The sequence below is a fragment of the Empidonax traillii genome, unplaced genomic scaffold (genome assembly GCF_003031625.1).
Source record: "Empidonax traillii isolate 1590-97213 ecotype Southwest subspecies unplaced genomic scaffold, ASM303162v1 scaffold754:size369281, whole genome shotgun sequence".
Lineage (NCBI taxonomy): Eukaryota > Metazoa > Chordata > Aves > Passeriformes > Tyrannidae > Empidonax > Empidonax traillii.
This window is the reverse complement of record NW_020955947.1, coordinates 210,214-232,621: the sequence shown is the minus strand read 5'-3', so window position 1 is coordinate 232,621 and position 22,408 is coordinate 210,214. Positions and strand designations below refer to the sequence as shown.

At 44.0% G+C, this 22,408-nt stretch overlaps 1 protein-coding gene and 1 long non-coding RNA gene across 8 annotated transcripts in view; one reads left to right on the top strand and one right to left on the bottom strand.

Moving 5' to 3' along the window:
• The window catches only part of TET1 (tet methylcytosine dioxygenase 1), a 69,539-nt gene extending 59,889 nt beyond the window's left edge, over positions 1-9,650 (top strand). For all 6 annotated transcript variants that reach the window (XM_027900838.1, XM_027900840.1, XM_027900841.1 and 3 more), the window contains 2 exons: positions 3,375-3,714; positions 7,422-9,650. In XM_027900838.1, the coding sequence (XP_027756639.1) occupies positions 3,375-3,714; positions 7,422-8,560 (1,479 nt within the window). In that variant the 3' untranslated portion in view covers positions 8,561-9,650. The remainder of the gene's footprint in view (positions 1-3,374; positions 3,715-7,421) is intronic.
• Positions 148-21,932, bottom strand: LOC114066289. Of its 2 annotated transcripts, none has more exons than XR_003573157.1 (4): positions 21,882-21,932; positions 7,399-7,445; positions 6,532-6,646; positions 148-553 (listed from the first exon to the last, which is right to left on the bottom strand). It is a non-coding gene; the product is annotated as an uncharacterized LOC114066289 (long non-coding RNA). The 2 variants fall into 2 exon arrangements; XR_003573156.1 differs by lacking the exon at positions 21,882-21,932 and adding an exon at positions 18,867-18,947.
• Between the last annotated feature and the right edge of the window lie 476 nt (positions 21,933-22,408).

The following is a 22,408-nucleotide window of genomic DNA, read 5'->3' as shown; positions in this document are numbered from 1 at the left end:
TGTTACTGTGAAAATGGAGAAGCATTTCACAGTCCCTCTGGTAACGTGTGAGTGTCCAGAGAGCAGCTCAGGTGCTGTGCCTGTTCCAGTGCCAGGGGGCAGGGAGTGCTCGAAGGACAACACAGCTGGGGGTCCCCCCTACCCCCTCCAGTGCTGACCTGCACACCCTTGTCCAGGGGGATCAGACCAGCAGAACCCCACAGCTTGTCTCGGATGCAGGAGAAGCCCGGGGGTCTGTGTGTCCTGGCAGGCAAGGATGGAGCAGCACCTGGGCCCAGGAACAGCCACTCTGCTCTCCAGCTGCACAGGGAAGGTGTGGGGAGGGAATCTGCTGCCATCTTCAAGGTTTAGAAAGGCTGTTTGACTGCTCTGCTGAAACATGAATTTAAAACATCTGTTCTTACAACACAGTGGAAAAGACTCCATCATTTCTACATGTGAGGGTCAGGAGGACAAAGGCAGATCAGAGTCCCAGTATAATGCACTGGGAGCTGTGTGGCTACAGATGTTTCTCTGGAGATCTCTGGAGGGGATTGGATTGAGTTCTGGGGCACTTTAAGCTTAAAAGAAATTATTAATCAACTCTTACAAATACGCAAGTTTTACCATGACATCACCAAACCCAGAACAGGTAATGGATTTGACCACCACACACACTGGAAACCTAAACAAACCACTTGGCCAACATTTTCAGTGGCCTTTGAGCATCCTGAATGATTTAGCTGCATGTTCTGGAAAAAGCAGAGTAGCAGGATATGCAGCTTCACCCTGTAAAAGGCCTTTACAGAGCTGATGGTTTTCTCATGCTCGGGTTTGATTTTGGCCAGTTTGCAGCACAGTTTCAGTACCAGTGGAAAGTGTTGCTTTTGACTTCTCAGCAAAAGCTTCTCTCTGAGTTTTCTTAATGGAATATTTTGCACAGATTTGAATACTGGAATGTGGGGGTTTTTTAGCAGGTATTTCTCATTTGGTGGCTTCCCACCTTCAGCTGTAAGATGCTGGCTTATATGTACAGCCTTCAGTTGTAGCTAGTTTCCCTATAACATTAATTTTTCAATTATCCCTTTGCCATTGTGTCCTCACTTTTATGTTAAAATGTATTAGAGGGGCACTGACCTTGAAATTGTACAAATACTAAAATAGCTGTTGTGGTGTTTAGGCTGTAGGTGTACTGGTCTTCAGGCTCTTAACAATTTTGGATATGCATTCATTTCTTGATGTGTTCTGGCTCAGTATTTAACGTAGGGTGTGTTGGAGTTGACTACACTTTCACCATAGTTCTGTCAATATATTACAGCCCTCATCTTGTTCAGTGCCTCAAAACCGTTCTCCAGCTTTCCTGTTCCAAAGAGGGTTTTGGCTTTTGCATGGAAATTTATAACAGTAAACTGGATGAGGGTCTCAGTTTTCAAAATAATCGAGACCAGATTGAATCTTCAGGACTTGTGCGTGAGCCAGGCACAGGCTAGACATGGTATCCTAAAAAACAAGTGGGAATTGCCTAGTTCCTGATGAGAACAAGTGGGAGCCAGGCCTCTTAATGCTCATTTCCTTACTGCTTTTGATTTCAGTTTAGAGGGGGAGGTTGTGTTGGGCTTTCTGAGAACACCAGTCATGTGTACTTGTGCTCTCTGTATGTCTGACCCTCCCTCACCTTTCCCAAATAACTTGGAATCTGGTGGCAACTTTCAGCCAGCTTTCACTGAACTTTTCAGAAACTGAATTGTCTTCGGAGATTTTCCCTCTTGTTCCAAGTAGTGAACTCTCCCTGCTGAGTGCTGAGGTTTGGATGCAGGTCACCTCCAGGGAGGAGCTGCCGTGCTCAGCAGAGGTGGGAGCAGGGATGAGGTGCTGGGCTGTGGGGTGTGGGAGTCTGGAGCGGCAGCTCCGTTCGCTGCTCATCCAACAACGGTTGTTTTCTCTGACTCTCCCGTAGTGCAGAGGCTGCCCCGGAGGTGAGTACGCATGGAGCACCTCAACTGTGCTACAGCTGCCCCAGAGCCCTCCCTCACCCCGCCAGCTGCCTCCCGAAAGCTCCTCCCTTGTCTGCCCCTCAGAGCCCCTCCCGCTGCTGCTCTGCCACTGCCAAGCTTTGCATAGAGCCAGTGATGCAGCCCCAGCCACCCCCTTGTTGATCCAGGGTTTTTCGTTGGGGATTCTGCAACTTCAGTGTTCTAGAAATAACTGTGTGATGCCTTTATGCAAAAGCTGTGCTGTAAAATTAAAAATGTTTTGTTTTTTCCCCTCCTAAATAATAACATAATTCTGCTCCCCTGGAATCTTAGGCTTGGTGACAAGATCCTGGGAAATTGGAGTGACTGTTTAGGATAGGCATGGCATTCAGCCAACACAGTGATGGAATGATATGTTTCCACTTAGGGAGTATCATCCCATCCTTGGATGGATGGTGCTGGTATTCCTCTGTGTGTGTAGTTAGTAACTCCTGTGCAGTAGCAGCTGAGGTGTGAGGTGATGCAATGGTCCCTCAGGAATGCCACTGGTGAACCCAGGAAAGGGTGACTGTTTGTACCTGTGCACAGGCACACGGAGCTGTCACCATCCCTTGGGAGTGACACAGGAATCCTGCTGGTTTGAGTGCTGCTTTCAAGGGGAAGGGTTAGTGTTAGTAACAACAGGAACTCCAGGACTGTGCAAGTGTTCAGCTTACAGTTGCAGTAAGTTGGATTATTTATTCCCATTTCTGATGTGCCCTTATCAAATTGGATGTAACCAGCACTGTCCTGGGCTCCAGGATCTCACAACCCAGAATGACAGAAAGGAGGGCAGTGGCCTAACAGAACATTTCCTGGGTCCTGTGGCTTAATTACAGTGGGGTGTTAATTTAAGAGAGAGGGAGTGAGTTAGAGCTGAGATTTGCTAAAAATGTAGAGCAGTAAAAGTAACTGTTTGCAGTGGGTTTTTTCATTTGCCAGCCAAAACCAAAACCAATTCTAGATCATAGAAATTTCTTGTTCAGTTCAAAAATAATAGTTTTTTCTATTTTACAGTCCTTAAAAATTAATCTGATCATCAAAGATGTACTTATGTATTTAGAAAATAATTGGAATGCGTAGGAATTTAACACTATTTACAGCTGAGATTATTTTCCAAGGTTGGCATAAATTTGTGGGTAGTGTGAGCTGAGGCAGAGTTTCATTTTTCCTGTCCAAGACACGTGCCTTGATCTCATTCAAGTACCAATAACTTTTCTGTGTCATCACAGATCAAACAAAATGTGTGTCAGATGTTTGCGTTTGAAAGCCCCACAGCGCTGAGGCCGTAAATGCAAGCAGGCAGTGAGGCCTGGGGTGGCTGCCCCAATATCCCAGCACTGGGTCTGTGGGGTCACCTGTCACTGTCCCTGCTCTTGCCAGGTCTGTACCCTGACGAAGGAAGACAACCGGAGCGTGGGGGTGATCCCGAGTGACGAACAGCTCCACGTGCTGCCTCTGTACAAAATCTCACAGACAGATGAATTCGGCACTGAAGAGGGCCTGGAAGCCAAGATCAAAGCCGGGGCCATCCAGGTGCTCACAGCATTCCCCAGGGAGGTGCGGATGTTGGCTGAGCCTCTCAGAGCCACCAAGAAAAAGAAACCAGACACAAGGAGGACCCCGAGTGAAAAGCAGCCATTGATAGATAAAAAATATTCAACACCGGTAAAGCTGAAAACCGAAGCCCCAGAAAATCTGGGCAACACTTTGCATTGTTTAGGTGAGTGATGCTTATGAAATCCTGGCAGTCTCTTCTGATCCTGTGTTGCCTCTTGCACAGCTGAGGGAGGGAAAAGCTCCTCAACACTGGGTTTCATTAGAGCTGTGCCTGGGCTGAGCTGTGTGGAGGTGTTTTGGATGCACACTGTGGTACCGGGCTCGGATTTTGGGCCAGTCCTTCCCAGGGCAGAACTACGGTATGGGACTGGGCAGTAATGGGAAGTAGAAGAGAAGGAAGAGGTGGAAGAAGCCATGGACTCGAATTCCCTGATTAGCAGGAGAAAAATAAATAAAAGGAATTAAAGCACAGGCTATTCCCTGTTAGGAAGAAGGGAGGAAAATTAGCCAACCTGCTGTAATTTTGTTTCATGAGAACCATCCAGATATATGCAGATTTAAGGGGAGGAATGACAGTGAAATGTATTTAGAAGAATGTCTGCATTTGGGGGAATAACATTTAAAAAACCAAAAATGCATTTGTCACCTCTGGTAATGGCACTGGGCACTCTGTCTCAGGAGGGGAGTCAGGGCAACTGAGGAACCAGCTCAGTATTGCTGACCCTGGGACATCAGACAGACATTCAGTTCATCCACGTGCATGTCTGGGGACACAGCAGCTCCATGCTAGGCTGGAAGTTCCAGAAGCATTAGAGGGCTCTGGTTTGGGAATGAATCCTGAAATGGTTTGATCTCACTGCAGTGTCGTTTTGAAAGTGTGAGAGAGGTTTATGGCCCACCTACCTGAACATGACATTGCAGGTGCAGCAGCCACGGCTTCCACACCTGGAAACCTTAACCAGTGCTGCAACAGCCAGGGTGTCCATGTGCCCTGGGAACACAGAACTTTATTCCTTGGACATGCAAAAGTAATAAAATAACTGCGTAAACAAGCCAACTTAGATCATTTGTTTGGACTTGAACTATTTTTGTAAAGTAATTCAAAAGGGCTGGTGATTAAAGTAAGGCACAGAGCAAGGAAGGAACACTTTTATGAATGAGAAAGTTGTTCAGGGATGGAAAAATAAGAATGTGAACAGAATATTTAGTTTCTATGCTGAAAGTGCAGCTTTTGTCATGAAGTTCTGACAGTGGGGTTCCCCAAAGCAGATGTGAGCACTGTGAGCCCCACACGGGCCCATGGCCCTGGTGCTGGGAGTGCCTGTGTGGGAGGCAGTGGTGGCAGAGGAAGGTCAGCTCAGCGCAGTGCTGGGCTCTGCCAGACAGGAACGTGGGGAGTTTCTGTACCTCTCTTCAGTGCTCTCTCCAGTCCCACAGGCTGAGGGCTGGGGACACTGCAGCACCCCAAAGCTGCCTTGCCCAGAGTACCCTGGGTTTGGAGCACTGCAGTGCTGTACTTGTACATGCAGGTCTTGCAGTTACAGGGGATCAGTCTCCAACTGCCTCTTTGGTCTCTGCCAGGGCAGATACCGTTTTAGTCCTCAGGAACAGGAACCTGGAGTCTAGCTGAGAGTGGCAGACTTAGTATGAAAACAGGACCAAAGGGTGTGGAGACAGCAGTTAAACTGGGCTGTTCAGTAGCCACTCCTGATGGTAGACCAGAGGGAATGATTAATCAGGATCCTTTCATGTAATAGAAAACGGAATGGAAGAAATCCTGATTAGAGTTTTTGGTAAGCAGTGAATACAGCACTGCTCAAGGCTGTTAAGCAAATCAGAAATTACTATTAAATTTTCTCCTGATGGAAGAACAAAAGGATACTTAGCTACACTCCAGCTGTAGAGGGAGGTGGATAACTGAGGCAGGTAATGTAGAGTACTCGGTTTGCTTACTGAGGGCAAGAGTTGAGAATATTGGTTTGGTTTTGCAAATATGAAAAAGGACGTGGAGGACACGCAATAAGATGGGATCCCGTGGGTGGTAGATCTGTTGGCCATGTGCTCAGCCATGTGGGGCTGTCAGGCTCTGGAGCAGCCTGGAGGAAGATGGAGTCACAAGACTATGCCGTGCTGCCCACGATGTAGGTGTAACCTGTCCTTCTGGAAGAGACCTGACCTTCACTTGAGAGCCACTGCAGAATGGCCCAGCTGCAGAGCTTGAGAGACCCCTCTAACCTGCATCTCTTCCCATCTGGAGCACTGGAAATGAGAAAGGAGTAAGGGAGGACTCATCTTCTACCCTCACCTGGCAGCCAGAATGGTGGGGAGGAGCCTGAGCTTGTGAGGGCTTGGTCTGAGTCTCCACTGGGCCCAGGCATTGGGGGAAAGTATTAAACAGTGCACTTGGCATGCACCTTTTACCAACTGCAAGCAGCACAACCCTCAATTTTTACACTTTCTAGTTCTGAAGGCCTTTGAAATTCTAAATTAGTATGAAATGTGTATTAATGACAGAGGCCTTACTTCCTCCCTTGCGTAGTCCTGTCTTTTAACCACATTATTTGGGACAAATAAACATCAAAGATGGAAGTTATTTCTGTCTCTGTAAATATCAGCAATTCTTGGCCCATATCGGATAGATCAGGAGAGGACCACCAGCTTGGTGAGGGGCCTTGGTCTGGGGGGAGCTGTTCTAATTACATTAAATACTTTGTGTTTGATTTCATAGAAAAGTCTTTTTTAAAAGAGTCATTGTGGCTTCCTTATATCCCCCTCAGCTTCAGTTCTGCACACTAACTGTTGTGTCTGTAATTTATCCCTTGACTTTTTGCGTTCTTGTTGGAGGAATGGCTTTTAATCCATCACTATTTATAAATTATTAGAAGACAGAGTAGAAGAAAGAATAGTTCTGTATTGAGTACAGCAATTAAGCATTCTGTGTATTTATGGAACAAAGAAGAAACACTGACAGAGACAGCACCTGAGAGCTCTCTGGGGGTGCCAATCTGCCAGCCAAACACAGGGAAAGCGACTGCAGGGCACGATGCAAAGCCCATCCAAGACGATGGAATTCTTTCCCATGGATCCAGTGGACTCTGGATGGAACACAGCCATGATGAGGTTCTGTCACTGAGGAGCTGTTCCACACCCAAGCCCAGCAGCAGGGGCTAGAAATAGCTTAGGGAGCTGACAGGGACTGAACAAGTGTCTGCACGAAGGTGTGAAGTGATTCCTGTGAGGCAATTCCATGGGAAGGTGGCAGACACCAAATCACGGGATCCAGCTCTGTAGGGATGGATTTACCTGGAGCGTGTTGCCAGATCCTGTTTTTTAAAGGCACTTGTAAGTCGATATTGCAAGGCAGCAGTGGTTGTAACTCAGGAACTGTTTTGGCTGTGACAGATAAGATAAACAAGCTTTTCCTTGTCATAATACAGGGTCAGGGCAGCCCAGAATTTTGACTGATTCACAGGCTTAATTTCAGACAGGCTGAATTTCATCAGTGATGTAACAACTGAAGGCCAGCAGTCAACTGCTGAGGAGCTCTTGTGTAGGACTGGGCTGTGTGAATTGGGACTCAGTAGTTATTTCATTTTATCTGTTTATTTTATTCATCCCTTTGAGAAATGGAGGGTTTTTTTATGTACCAGCAGCCTGACTGGAAAAGGTTAAGGTGTTAATTCAACAAGGTTATTACATGTATACTTAAGGTCATAGAGATATTCCTAAAAAGCTTAAAATAACCATTTTGAAAAATCTGTAGTCATCATGTACATTTTGCATGCTAGAAAACAAGTATGAAAATATTCCAAGAGGTGTGTTTTATGAACTGAGGAAAGGTACTTACACTTTGGTGTGCGTTTCTTCTAGGGAACAAAACAGATGCTTTAAAACCTGGAATAAAAATGGAGACTTCCAATCACCTGTATGCCATGAAACATACTCCAAACACTACTAAAAATTGCTCCTTGCTAAAGCAGTGCCCAGCTTCCTCCCCCTTCAAGGTGGATAGTTTACATCCTTGTCCATCTCTAGCACATAAGCCTGGCCTGACAGCAGTGACTAACATTCAGCAAGATTTTTCAGTTCCCTACGGGTATTTTGAATGCAGTACCAAGCAACCTCACGTCACCCCTTACGTCAATTGCAAGAGCTTCGATGTGTCTGTCAAGGATTATACTGGAATTCTGCTGGACGAGAAGGTGAATGGGGTGCCACCGGTGCTTCCCGAGGTCACTGCTCCAGGCCCTCCAGCTCACACGGACCCCCTGCTCACTATACTTGAACATCAGCCCGACAAACAGAACTGTCAGCTCCAGCTGGACAGCTCTTCCTCACAGATGGTCAGCTCCTGTGACCCGTCAGTACCGCTAAGCTCTCTGGCCACGGATGCCGTCAGAAACGGAGCCGACTGTTCCCACGGATGCCCGGTGGAAAAGGGCAGCTCCCATCGAGGACAGATGTGTGACTTGGACTGTGCTGATGAAAAGCAAAGCAGTGCACTGGGACACCCGGCTGATTCTGAAGAAAAGGCTGAGGAGTTGTGGTCAGACAGCGAGCACAATTTCTTGGACGATGACATTGGTGGGGTTGCTGTGGCACCTTCTCACGGTTCTATCCTAATTGAATGTGCCAGACGGGAACTCCACGCCACCACACCGATCAAAAAACCCAACCGGAATCACCCCACGAGAATTTCTTTAGTTTTCTACCAACACAAAAATTTAAACGAGCCAAAACACGGTTTAGCCATGTGGGAAGCAAAGATGGCTGAGAGGGCGAAAGAGAAAGAAAAAGAAGCGGAACGACTGGGAACGGAGAACTCGGAACTGAGCTCCGGCAACAGAAAAGCAAAGCAACCAAGTGAAAACAGAGACCTTTTTTACGAAGACAATGAGTTCAACCAAATTCCCTCCCGCCGAGCGCTGACAGTGACCAAGGACAACGTGATCACGGTGTCCTCGTACGCCCTGACGCGCGTGGCAGGGCCCTACAACCACTGGGCGTAGGTGGCGGGGCCCCTCCTGCGCAGGGTCACACGGGGCTTCTCCAAGGTGCTGTTCAAGAACAAGTCTCCTGTCGTTTACTATTTGCTCATCTCAACCATTTTAAGGCTGAGGTAGAAAAAAAAAAGGGGGGGATTTCTTCTTAAACTGTGACTTTAAGATTTGGTGGTGCTCAAGCACATTTTAAGCAAAAAAAAAAAAAAAAAGAAAAGCTGTATAGTTTTAATACATTCTAAAAAAGATTTTGTTTAGGTTATTAACCTTGATTGAATCATTCAGTTTATTACCTTTAGGAATTTATATTTTGGTGCTTTAAATAAAGTCTGTTTACTACAAAAATCATTTATAGGGATTTTAACAGGTTCACATTTTATGGTGTTAAATCAAGTTATACAGTTATAGCTCTACACAGCTCTTGGTGCTTAACCACATCAAACAGTTAAAAATAAATAAGCTGAATTATTACTTCATGGTGCCATTGCTTTAACAACTTCCAACCATTGCTATATAGTCCAAATTACAGATAAATCTTTTAGAAAACCAATGAATTTTGTTCTTTAGATTTGTCATTATGTATAAAATGAAGCTATTGGTAAGGATGGCTGGAAGTTGTTTTTAAGCTGTAAATATATATTTTAAAAGCACTTTCTATTTTTAAAATTAACTTGAAATAGTATAGTCTAAGGATCATATTGTCTAAGGTTTGTGCATACTCTACAGAAGTGATTTTATTCTTGCTGTGTAGAGTTCCGTGTTGTTACAGCTGCAGGATGTGTGCTCACAGCAAATGTGGTTGGTTTGAACTTGCCCTTTTTCATTGAAGATTTTGTGTTGCATTTAAACAACAGTTATCAATTACAGAACCTTTTTATTCCTTTCGAGAGAGTGTACAAAGGTGAACCCAGGAGATGTCTGGTCAGTACATGTGTTGCTATTGGGAGAAATGAACATGGTTTGCTTTTTTTAAAGGCAGCATTTTATTATGGTTTCTTTGAGCAATAACTGTGTAAGTCTCATTCCTTTGGAGCATTCTAAGTTAACATGACAACCAAATGTTCTTAATGCCTCAGGGGTAGGATTGTTTTGGGATAAAGAAAATACCCCCTAGAGTTGCCTTATTCTGTTCTGGAAAAAAAAATTAATTTGAGGAAATGACAAAGAAAGCGTTGGAAAATTATTAAGCTTCTAATATTTAATAGCAAAATTCTCATTAAGAATAACCTACCTGCAATATTCATCAACTTTGAGTTCCGTTTTCTTACAAAAATGTTTTGTAAAATTTTGAAGTAGTTTATACATTTCTCTTGGAAAGGGTTGTATCCTTCCTTCCAAACATGAAACTTGTGTTCTCCATTTCTGTTGAAAAAGTGACATATCATGAAACAAGTATTTGCTAAATCAGAGGAAAAACAGACACTCCATTGCTTTTAAATAGTGTAGCATCCCACTCTTCTTTCTGATTCTCCTCTCCTATGTATTTCTTTTTTAAACTTATTTATTTAAACAAATTACCAAATGACGACGTTAGCTGGGGACTGAGCTCATCCTGCACCTGGTCCCACGGGAGCCAGAACTCCTGGGGGAGCTGCAGGGTCAGGCCCTCACACAGAGCTGGACCTTCCTCCTGCCTCACGCCCGGCCCGCCGGGCAGCCTGGCGGTAGAAGCAGGTCAGAGAGTTGCAGTGTGCAAACGTACTGATGATATACTTGATCCATTATGCTGTAGTGGTGCTGTGTAGAGGCGGAGCAGCTGCCTAGAGCTGCTCCATTGCAACCCAGACAAGGTGCTTTTTCCTGGGGAAGCTCAAGTGCAAGCACTCTCTTTACAGTTCTGGTACGACAAGTCCATCGGTGGTGTTTTTAACACCTGGTGCCAGTCGGGACCTTGGTGCTACAACTCCTTGGGTGTGGCTGCAGAGCCTCGAGCCTGTGCTCCTGCCCCGGGGTGGGTGTGCAGGAGCGAGGGCTGAAGTACCAATCACTCTGTAACGACCCCGGGTTCTGTTCCGCACATTCTGTTCCAGTTAACAAAGCTGGCGATGGCAGAGGATGGAGGGACTGAACCCGTTCTTTGTCTCTTACCTATTTTAAGTAAAGTTTGTAAAAACCGGGTATGCTGCAAATTTTAGTTGAAAGCTTAATATTAGCTCAAATAGAGGATATGAAGGGATTGTAAATAATAAAACAGAACCAATATTATGCCATCGTTTTGTACCAGCAATTTTATGCTTATTGACTATGTAATATACAGTATACATCAAATCATTATGGTATTTTGTGTGCCTTAGATTTCCATTGTAACCCTTGTCTGTTTTTGGTGAGCCCAAGATCGGTAGGAGTGGCAGCTGTCCATACAGTGAGCAGTGCTGTATGTTCCCAGCTGTTCTGAAAGCCCTGGTCCCACACCACGAGCTTAGATTATTGGTTTCACTGGTAGTGCTGACAGCTTCAGTTTCTGTAGTGCTGTAATTCAGCACTCCCACATGATAAACACATTTTCCACACAAAATTAGTAAGTTACAGAGCCATCTCTTTACCTTTTAAAACGTTCATACCATTAAAGTGGATCATTTTTACTTGAATTTTCTCCCACAAATGCCCATATTTAACTTATGTGAAGTTCAACATAAAAATGTTCCATTGAATAACCAGCAGCTTTCCTCTAAGAAGTGAGGCACTGAAGGGTGGATCTAACACAGGTAGTCAAGGTCTACGTTTTGTGACATGGCAATTCTAACAGAGAAATGTGTATCTTAACAGAATAGTTAAGCTATTAACTGATAACTGATAGGTGCTAAACTCACAGTTACTACTTCATTAACATTACTTACCTGAGAAATAGCTCATCTCTACAATAACATATCCCTCGTGGTGCTCTTCCCTTGACTGTGTCCCCTAAGCTGCTTTTCCAGCATGTCCTGCCTGCCAGGCTGGCTGGGCACGGGGCAGGCTGTGCTTGGAGAAGCTGGTATTTTCTATTGCTGTACTGCAGGATAGAAAATGCAACTATTTACTGTTTGTACAACTCTGCTATTCTTGTAACACTTCAGAATATTTATCAGTCTTGTACACAAACTGCATTGTTTTCAGTGAGGTTATTGTTTTATAACAGTACTTGGTCTCTTAAGATTTGCTACTCCGTGGGTCTGTTCTTTCCTTTGCTGCCCACACAGCCACTTGTAATTTGCTCTTACCTCTTAACTAAGACCTTCTGGGATGGCCAGACCAGGAGCTGGATGTAAAACTAAGGTAGCTGGCGCAATGTTCTGGGTGGAAAACCAGGACATGGATTCAGGTCTGGGCTGGTGATGGGCTGTGCTCGCCTTTGGATCATTTTTCACAGTACACTACCAAAAACTGTCCTGATCCAACATGCAGCACCTCTGAATTCCAGAAGAAATGTCTCATCCCTTTCTCACTGGGTCCAGCAGCAGCACTCCACCTCCGCTCTGGAAGGAAGGAGCAGTGCTTGTTGCAGGAGCTGGTTCTGTTTGACTCCCTGAGTCCCTGTGGGAGTCACAGCAGTCATGCCCTCTTAAACAGGGAATTTACTGATTTTTCACATGCTGTTGTATTACATAGAACAGGAAAATATATTTCTATACATACTTTAGTCACAAGATCCAAGAAGCTTTGTAAGACCTTAAAATACTTGCAGCTTTCTACCTGTAACAGTTGTATTCAATCTTTTTTTTTAAAGGACTTTCTAAGCTAACCTTTACTTAGGAATAACTGCTGGTGAAAGTCCTTGTCTTACCTATGACAGTGCTTCTCTAGACTTAGCACAGGAAATACCTGTAGTATCTTAAGCCACATTTTATGTTAAGCGTGGGTAAATGACAACTTCTCTAGGACTTAAGATTCTTTGTAATATACAACTGTGTGGGGTTTTTTAATTTCCTTGCAGTATTTGGTGGGTTGTTCTCTTTTCCACAGAAATCCTGTAATTTCTAGGTCATCAGGAGGAAATAACTGTGCCCTCAGATATATGGAAAACTAAATTCACGGTCACTTGCATGCTTTGGACATGTTAACAGGAATTACATTTGGGCAGTGTTGGACAAACTCTCTTTCAGGACTGTTGTGGTCCCTGAAATTCTTTGTGATGTCTACTCCATAGTTGTGTTTTATTTCTTGTGTGACAGCTGTCTGCCTGTGATGATCTGAACTTAACTAACACAATCAGAGGTGAGGAGCAGTCCAATCACCTGGAAGTTCTGGCTTGCTTTATTTTATCAGGTGTTGGTCCAACTCGCAGGATGACGTGTAGAGAGATTGCCATGGATTGTTGTGACACCACGGTGCTGCAGTGTCTGTGTCACAGCATTGTTCTAACCAGGAAGATGTTTCCTTGTGGACAGGTGTACAAACTGACCTCTTCCCACAGCTCCTTCTTTGGTCTCTGCCTCCATATACTGGTTTAAAGGAAAAAAAAAGAGGGACAGAGCTGGTCACCCTTTCTTGATCTTGAGGCAAACAATGTAGCAAGCACTGCGTTCATCCGCAGTCTGCTGCCCCTTCCCACGGTCAGGATAGAGAGTATGGAAAGCTGAGGGGTGCTGGTTGGACTGGATGGTATTTAAGATCTTTTCCACCCTTAACAATTCCATGACTTTATACACAACATGAGTAAGGTACAGTTGGCTTTTTGAGACAACCCTATTTATACATGTGTTGTATGCCAGGGTACTTCTTTAGATTGACACTTCTTTTGGTACATGATTTTAAATTCATAAGCTTTTTTTATTTAGTCTGTGACACACTTATATTTGCCTGTAATCTAAACCAGAGTGACCAGTGTCAAAAATCTTGGGGATGGGACTACTTAGTGGAACAGTTCTATAACTGGTTTCAGTCTCTTTGGGGATTACCTGATGGTTGCTCAGTCTTCACAAGTTGTCTGTGTGCTGCTTTAGCATGTTGCTACAAAATCATAAAGGAAAGTTTTACACCTGAGGTTTCCTGAAAGACCAAGGATTTCTAATAGTAGTATCTGATCAGGCACCAGGGTATGGATCACTTCTTCTGAAGAGTGGTTAAAAATTGGTTGTTGATTACTTCCCCATTGAAACATTTTTGGTTTATTTAGAGAATCAAATAATCAGGTTTCCAGTTAACTTTTACATTTCTTGATGTAGTTATTACAGCCTATTCTTATATCTGCAAGTAGCCGAACAAAAGAGACTTTGCAAGAGTAAAAAACTGCTGACCCCTGAGAAGGAAAGGTCCTCCCTTCTCAGAGTACAGGATTTTTGTACTGTTTTTTCTCCCTGTTGTGCCAGCATCTCTGTGGAATGTCTCTTGTCTTCTGAGTTGGTCTAACAGCTCAGCCCAGTTCCTGACAAAAAACAGCTGCTGCAGCACCTGCATGACTGAAAGAGCAGGAGTGTTTCCTTACATCTTCTGGTTAGATCAGTCACGGTCCATGTGAGACACCCAAGTGTGGTGTAAGTTAAATGGTGCAAGTTAAATGCCTTAACTACCGTAGGGCTGCTGGGAAAAAAGATGTTCTTCTTCTGTAGCGGGAAATGGAATGGATGGAGCTTGAGCAGAAAATAATGAAGTAGTTGCTTCTTTTGTTAAAGGGTATCAGGGTGTCAGCATCACTGTTTCCTTCTTTCTGAGATATAAAGACTTCAGGATTCTTTTTCCAATCCAGTTCCCCAGTTCATCATCCCAGCATAGTGCTGACTTCAGTTTTAAAAGATACAAGATGCTTCTCGATGCCGTTTTCTTTAATTCTTCCCAGAACAGTGCATTTTCCTCTTTTCTTCTACTGGACCATTACATATGGCATTTTTCCACACATACTTGTATTCCAATACTAGAATCTTCCAACAGCATTCTTGCACTGAATGCAAGACCAGGGTGCTAAACAAGGTGAGGGTGACTTGCTGTGTCGGGTGTGACTGATCAAAGGTGCTGTTTCCAACACTGCACACCCTACACCATTCCTCAGAGTCATGGAATGCAGGGGGACACTCAAAAGCTCCTTGTGTAAGGAGGAGGACAGGTCTGGCACTTAATCTGCAGGGTTAGCAGGTACAGCAGACAAACTGTGTTCCAAAGAAGTGCTGTTGCAGTGGAGCAAGGGAACTGCTAGTTTGTTGTTCAGTTTTGCAGTTGTTGCCACACAACGTTTTGATACTGTCGTGGAAAATTTTGTGACCTGATCAGTATTTTACATGTATATCTGTATTTTTTATGATGATGTCATAATGGAAAAGGGTCTAGGGTATGGGAGTGGTCTTTAAATAAGAATGAAGGCCCTGATTCTCACTTATACTACTGTTCTTTGCATTGCAGTGAAAGGATAAAGGGGCCTTAAATGGATGTCACTTTAGCTTATGGCCTTGGAGTATCCCATCACACTGACCATGGTATCAAAGGTCAGTAGCATAAATCAAAACAGTTACCAAATGACTGATCTGTACAATCAGCTGAAATCAACTGCAGGGTGTTGCTGCTGTGCACGTGCTGGCCAGTAACATCCACATTGTTCTTAGTTTGGAAATGCAGGTTCAACAGAAACTGCCTTGGGGTTTACCAGGCTTTAAGTATCATTTATATTGGCTGTTCTTTGCCCAACACTGTCTCCAAAGCCAGTGTGGTAAAAGATTTGTGCCTCTAGGTAATGGCCAGCCCAGAAATCTCACAGAATTGTCAATAATACCATTTTTAAAGGATCTGGTAGTTTTTCTTAAAATACTTGCTTGCCTTTATCATAATTTGATCCCTTTTCCTTGCTGACATGAGGTGGGCTGTGACAATCTGCCCTGCAGAGCCAGCAGGGTGTGCAGCGCTGTGTGCTCTTGTCACACTGGGGGACTTTGGAACCCAAAGCTAAAAGCCAACACGTCCTGCCTGCCCTGACTGTGGTGCTACTTGCCGGGGAAACCATGGCCATTGCTCTGCATGCCGAGTCCTGCTGAGCTTCCCCTGCTGCTGGAAGCTTTATGGAAGCAATTCCCCCCATATATTCCATAACTGCAGTTATGGAATGCAAGGCAATGCAAATTTCTCATTCAAAAAACATTTGAGGAGAAGGAAATATACTTTCCTAACTCAATTTGTACACATCAGCAATACTGCAGAGCCCAATGAGAACAGGTTTTGTACCAGCTTTGTGAATGCCTGTCTGATCCATGCAACTCCAAAGGCAGCAGCTGAACTTCATGAATCTCTGCTCCTCAAAATGAAAAGATACCTTTAGGCCAGAAAACAAATGGGATATCCCAATACCACTAAATGAGAGCCAGTTCTAGCCAATGCCAACATTCAGACAGTTCAGTTTTTAGCAGTGAATTATTCCACGATTATTTGTTCAGTTTGGAAGAGACAGCTCTTCCTAATGTGGCAGTACCACAGCAGGTCACAGGTACTGACTGGAACTGGCTGTCACTAAGAACAGTAATAGGTAAGGACACTGTACTGAAATGCTGTGGCCAGTGAATTCCTTCCTGCCTTGCAAAGTTAAAAGACTAACAGTGAGCTGAAGCAAAGGTAAAAGAGCCAGCCTTTCTTTCCTTCTCTCTTCTTTTCTCTCTATTTTTCTTTCTTTCTTTGGGATGCATTTGATATTTATTTTTCAACTTTGAAGTTTTCTTTCCAGTTACCAACCTACTGTATTGAAATCTGGAACATCAATTGAACATTTTTTAAATAAAAGATTACGTACAGGGAGAAAAAAATCAGAAAGAAAAAGCACTTCATTATGTCACAGTATTCACAGGAAAAAGTATAAAAATTACCTGTTTTCTCAAAAAAACCCAAACATTTGGGGCCTGATTCTTTCCTAGTATAACTGAGCACAGCTCCCTGAGGCTGGTGGAGCTGTGAAGAGTTATGCTGGCTGAGAAATGGAACCTTAAAATCTTCTTTGCAGACAAGGGAACCCTTACCAGCAGTACTTGAAGACTTGTGAGTTGTGACTGCATGTTACTTGAAAGATCTAATTAAGCTATGTTTTTTGGTGCAAGCAGTTGTTGTACATGATTTCATGTTTATGTAGCAAGATGCATTGAAATGTTGATACTAGTATTGAAACATACATGTAAAAATTGTTGTCGTGGAAATTGTCTGTTCTGTTCTATTTTTCTTGTGTGTCTCATCTGTTTAGAACGTAAACTTCCTTTTTTTTTTTTTATTGTCCTAACTGAATAAGGCTAAATGAATACTGTAATTGAAAATATATTTTAAATCTTGTCATGAGTTTTTAAAAAGACTATTACAAATTGTATCATTCCTGATTACACAGAACTTTGTGGGTGGTTTTAAATAAATTTTATACTTCTATTTTGCACTTAGTCGCCTAATTTTTCTTTCCTGCTCTTAGCACTAATAACCATTGTCATGTGTAGAGGGTATTTAATTACCTCAGCCCTATAGGGCTACAGTGGGTTCACCCAAAACGTCAGCTGGGCTTCTGCACTGGGAAGGGCCAGGCCTAAACCCCGTTGCTGTTCTCAGTCTGCCTCATCTTAGGCTGGACTGACCTGTCCTAGGCAAGAGGAGCAACCACAAGAGTCTGAACCTCATCTCCTGACTAAAAAGGACAAAACAGTTTGTGAGCACATTCACACACTGTCTCTCTCTGCTACTTGTCTGGCAGAGCAAGCTTATGGCGACCATTTACTGTGGCATTTAATTCCCAGCTGCTGGAAACAGTCCAGGTTTTATTTCCTGCAAGTCAGAGGGTATGGGGTGGGTTTTTTTCCTTAAAACAGACCTCAGCATGAGCCTCCCTTAGCCTGGATGCTGTAGTGCAGAACAACACTACTGGACAGAAGTGCTGTTGTTTAGATGTGAAGAAAAGGAGGGACACGTATTTGCTTCTTTCCCTGCTCCAGTAAGCGCAGCAGCAAAAGCTGCTGTTACAAAGATCTTCCAGACGACTGGAATCTCCTAGAGGGCATAAAAATGCTGCTATCCCCAGGCTTCAGCAATGCCCTGGAAAGAAATGACACTGTGTGACACGGTGCATCTGGTCCCTGGGAGCTGGATGTGGTATCCAACAGGGAGCCCTCGACCCCCTCCTGTGGGAGCTGCTGCTCCTTTGGAGGATAGTCATTACTGGGGTTTTACAGCAGCATCCCCCGCACTGCCCCAGGCCTTCTCTGACTGTGCTGTTAAATCCTTCCTCGGAGCTATGTGTTCCACGGTTTGGTGGCAGTCAGTAACTCAGGTGTCTTAGGAAAGCAAGTGGATTTTAAAGGGCACTTCCACACTTGGAGCAGACCCAAGAACATCATTGCTGAGGAAGAGATGATGTGAAACTTTCCAGCTCCTTTTCAGGTACTGGTCACTTCAGTGCTTTTTTTATATAAATGATACAGGTAATAGAACACTGATGTAGCTTTTAAATTGTTAAGAAGCTCCAGCCTTAGATTACACTGCCTATTAAAATGATATTGTTGATTAATCTGTAAAATAAGCTTTTTTGCTGGTGCTACAGTTACAGTTTTCTGCAGTACTCCAGTACCCAACAGAGATTACAGAATGGCAGGGTTTGACTGCTGTTCAATTGTGCTGATCAGTGTTGTTAATATTTAGCATCTAGTATCAGCTTACATCTTCAAAAGGTTATTCACCAAAATAGTGTAGTTTCTGTGCGTTTTGTACATCAGAACAAGCATCGTATCTAAATGTAATTTAAACACAAGCAAGGCAGTGCTTCAGTTAGTTCAAGGAACAGCCTAGGTGGTCTAAAATAAAGTACCAGCAATCCCCATCCGTGTTTTTAACCTAAGACACACTGGAAAAATATTGAAAATGTGGAAATTAAACCCAACTATTTCAATAACCATTGGCTGCAGCACAATTCCCAAGATGGGCTTCCAATTCCACGTCCAATCTGTTTACTTCTGGATACTCTTTTGCTTTTGTGATTTACACCACTTATACAAAATTCTTAGCAGTTGAATTCTTGAAAATGTCTTTTTATACCAGGCCAAAAATTCATGACAATCCTGCTACACCACGTGTACATCTCCATTTGTAACTGGGTAACACTTCCCTGCTGTTTGAAGGAGTCCTGAATTGCTGCTGGAGGCATCATGACTTAAGCCTTTCTCCGCAGCCCAGAACAGTCAAACCTTTGTTTCCTGGGGCATAACAAGTCAGCAGATCAGTTTCTTGTGACCCCTTTGTTTTACAGAGTCTGTCTTTGCATGGTGATGACCTCGACTCCCTTCACTGTAGGAAGCCCTTCTGGGAAAGGAGGTCCCAGTGCTGTGCTTCATCACTCCAGCACTTCTGTGCTAGACCTTAACTCACCTCCCCAAGAGCAGAAAGCCTTGTAAGGACTCACCTGGGTCACAGCTGCTACAGATTTCAAGAGTGGGATTTGGTGATTTGTTGGGCTGTTGCAAATTATTCTGTGAGGGTAAGAAATAAGTGGCTCGGGTGTGGCACTGCATAACAACCCTCCTTAGGCTGTAGCTCTTGTGAGCTCGGATTAGCTGGGTACTCAGAAAAACAAATACAGGAAGCAAGACCTGCCTTTGTGCAGGGCCACTGTTCTTGTGGGCCCTGGGCAATGTGAATTACATGTTTTTTCTTCCAGGAATCCTGAGGAATTATAAAAACATTATAGCTCGCTCTAACACTACACAGGAAGCCTCCATGGTAAACTAACATTTATAGTAGTATTTTCTTGTTCAAATGGGACAACTCAAAAGAAAAGTGTATTTTGTGATTGGTTAGGAAAAGATAAGAGATATCCTATGCTCCTCAAAGAACTCTACGACTCAGGTAAGTACTTCTGCTGAAGTCAAATGCTAAATCATTTAAGTAAAGCCAAAAGTCATAAAATTAAAAGCCAAATCTGTCTGATTTTAGTTAGGAAACTACTGTACTCTTAAAAGATTAAAATGTCTCCCTTTTGCAAGAAATGTGTTTCTCTGAATTCTCAGCATTAACTACAATTACACAAAACAATTTTCAAAAGGGTTTCCTTCCAATACACCTTTTCAAACATAAGTGTTTGGTTTTGTTTTTTTTATTTTTATTTTGAAGCGTTAAATGGGACAACTTGGAAGAAAGATTTATTCTCTACTTGGTTAGGAAAAGATGTTTAGTTGCTCATGTAGAACAGCTATGAACACCTATCAACCTTAATGAGTTTTTTTTCAAACTCCTGCATGGAACAGCAGTGCAATGGTGTGGAAAACATCCAGGATTCAGCCCTCTGGCACACTGGGGCCAGCTGGAAATCAGGATGGACCAACCTCTTGTCAAATACAGGTCTTTTTAACATAAATTTAACAAAATAGATCCAAGAGCATCCAATCTCACCAGTGTATACAACAGACTAGAGATGTGGCAGAAATTCCCTATTTAGGGGCTGTACAGACTTCACTGCCCTTTCTCTGTGCTGTAAGACTGCAATTTTAACTCAGGATGGTAAAGGCTTTGATTAAAATCTCCAAATCCTTCCATTAAAATTCATCATGGACTACTTTCAGACTCGGATCTTCACCTCCCTTTGCACCATCAGTAAGTGCTAACAGCGTTCCTGAAGGGCTAAGATTCCTTTCCCTGGGTCACCACCAGTTCCCTCAGATTTGTTATTAAACTTTAGTACTGACTGTGTCACATGTTAGGCAAAATGTAAATGTAGAGCTGTGGTCATAAAGACCACAACAGAAGTTTTTGTGCAAGAAAAAAAAACTATGGTAACTTGCTTACATGTTATATGCTGCACTTGTACTACACCTTTAGCATCAAAAAAGCCATTAACTGAATGTTGCTGCCATCCCTGGATATCTAGAAGGGTAAAAGTGTGCTCGACTCTCTGGATGATCTCTTCTGGCCCTCTGAAGAGAATACATAAATAAACTCAACAGCTGCAAAGGGCAGGTTCCAGTAGTGACATAGATAGATCTGAAAGTTAATTCTGGAATTGAACAGGATGCATAGGAATGTACTTCCAACAAGAATATGAGAAAAAACCATAATAATCTTCCATGATCAAAGTTGTTACCTCATCAAAATTGAGTGAAATAACCACTCAAAGTGCTCACAACTTGAACTGTAGCTTTTCCTGGTACAAAGTTCTCTTCTTTCGTGTTTTTCCATTCATCTTTGTTAAGTGTACTGATTGTGCCAAAATATGTATGATGCTCTTTGATTGCAAGCTCCAAAAATTATCACTTATCTCCACAACATCTCCAGCTTATTCTTCACTCTCGTAACCACCCACAAAGCTGGAAGCAACAATATGTTTTATGGTTTTTGCCTTCAAATCTCTATCTTTACCTTATTAAGGTAGCCCATCTCTTTCAGACTCCTGTCCCCTCATCAATTTTGGATTAAACTGTCCAATGCACTTAAAAGATAGTCAGGGTGCCTGGAGTTATTTTAAGCAGCAAGACTAGAAGTGCTCACATTTTTTCACTGCCACTTCCATTACAGCTATTCTTCACCACAACAGCGTGGTTTGTCCTGAGTTGAGGAGACAAAGAATCCAAAAGGAGTCATTAGTGCACTATAAATGGCAGTGGCAAAACCTGACAGCTGAGGGTAGCAGTGTGTGTGTAGAACGGAGAAAGCACACGAAGAAATGTTCTACCTGTCCTACAGGACATCAGCCTTGTGCTTCCTGTGAGCTTTTGAGGCTTTGAGAGCATCCCCAAGAGTGAGGAATCCTCTGGTAAAAAGGGCCCAAAGACTGCAGAATGGAGCTACCTACACAATATTCTGACATTCACTGACAAGTATTTTCTCCTTTAACACAATTTTGCCAGTCCTTCTCATGTGTAGTGTGAGAGGGAGGTCCTGCAACCTTTTTAGCCTCTAATCTTATCTCCAGGTTAAAGGGTGCAGACTCTGCCTTAGCTGACTGAGCTGGATGGAGTCACGACAGGAATAAGGTTTAAAACATGTAGAAAATTAAGAACTGTGCTTACTAGTGTGAAACAATGAAACCCTCATCTAATTTGCAATAAAAAGGGCAAAGGCAGATCTGTATTAATTTATTATTGAGTACCAAATGCTGGCAGAAATTTACCTTGACTTGAGGGTCTTTTGCTTCTTTCTGTGGCTGCCCTCCTACAACAGAACCCACTGCAAATAAGAGTCTGATACAGTTGCCTCTTCATCCCACCACCAACTTGTTTTTAAGGACAATATAACACTTCAAAGCCTCATTTTCATCTACAAAGTGTGTCTTGCTGAATTACTCTCAAGTGTAAACATTCCATGTTCTATTTCACTTCAAGGCAAATCGGTGTAAAGAACCATTTCTCGGATGGAAGGCTCTTTTCAACAGCATCAGGCGAGGGGTGAGAAATTACTCTTGCCCATAAAGCGCTGAACTACTTACTGCAGTGAGTCCTGGGTGTCATTTCTGTTTCAAAGCAACTTAAGAGCTTGGGTGCATGTCTTTGGCGGGCCTGCTCTGCCCTCACATCAGGTGACCGTGTGTGTGTGTCCCCCCTTAGAACTGCCCGACGGCATACTGTGTGCGTGTGGGGGGATCTGCCCGTGTCCCGCAGGGTCAGCGTTCGGCCCCGGGGCAGGCGCGGTGCCGCGGCCCCCTCAGAACCGCCCGACAGGACACTGTGGGTGGAGGGATCTGCCCGTGTCCAGCACGGTCAGTGTTCGCCCCTGGGGCGGGGGCGGTTCCCGCGGCCCCCTCAGAACCACCCAATGGCACACTGTAGGTGAGGGGATCTGCCCGTGCCCCGCAGGGTCAGTGTCTGGCACTACCACACGGTCCGTGGGGGGGGCTATGCCCGCGGACCCCTCAGGGCGGTCCCGCCGCAAGATGGCGGCTCCGCGGCCCCGCCCGCGCGCCTCGCCCAAGATGGCGGCGGGGCCCCTCCCCCGGCCGCGCGGGCCCTGCACGCG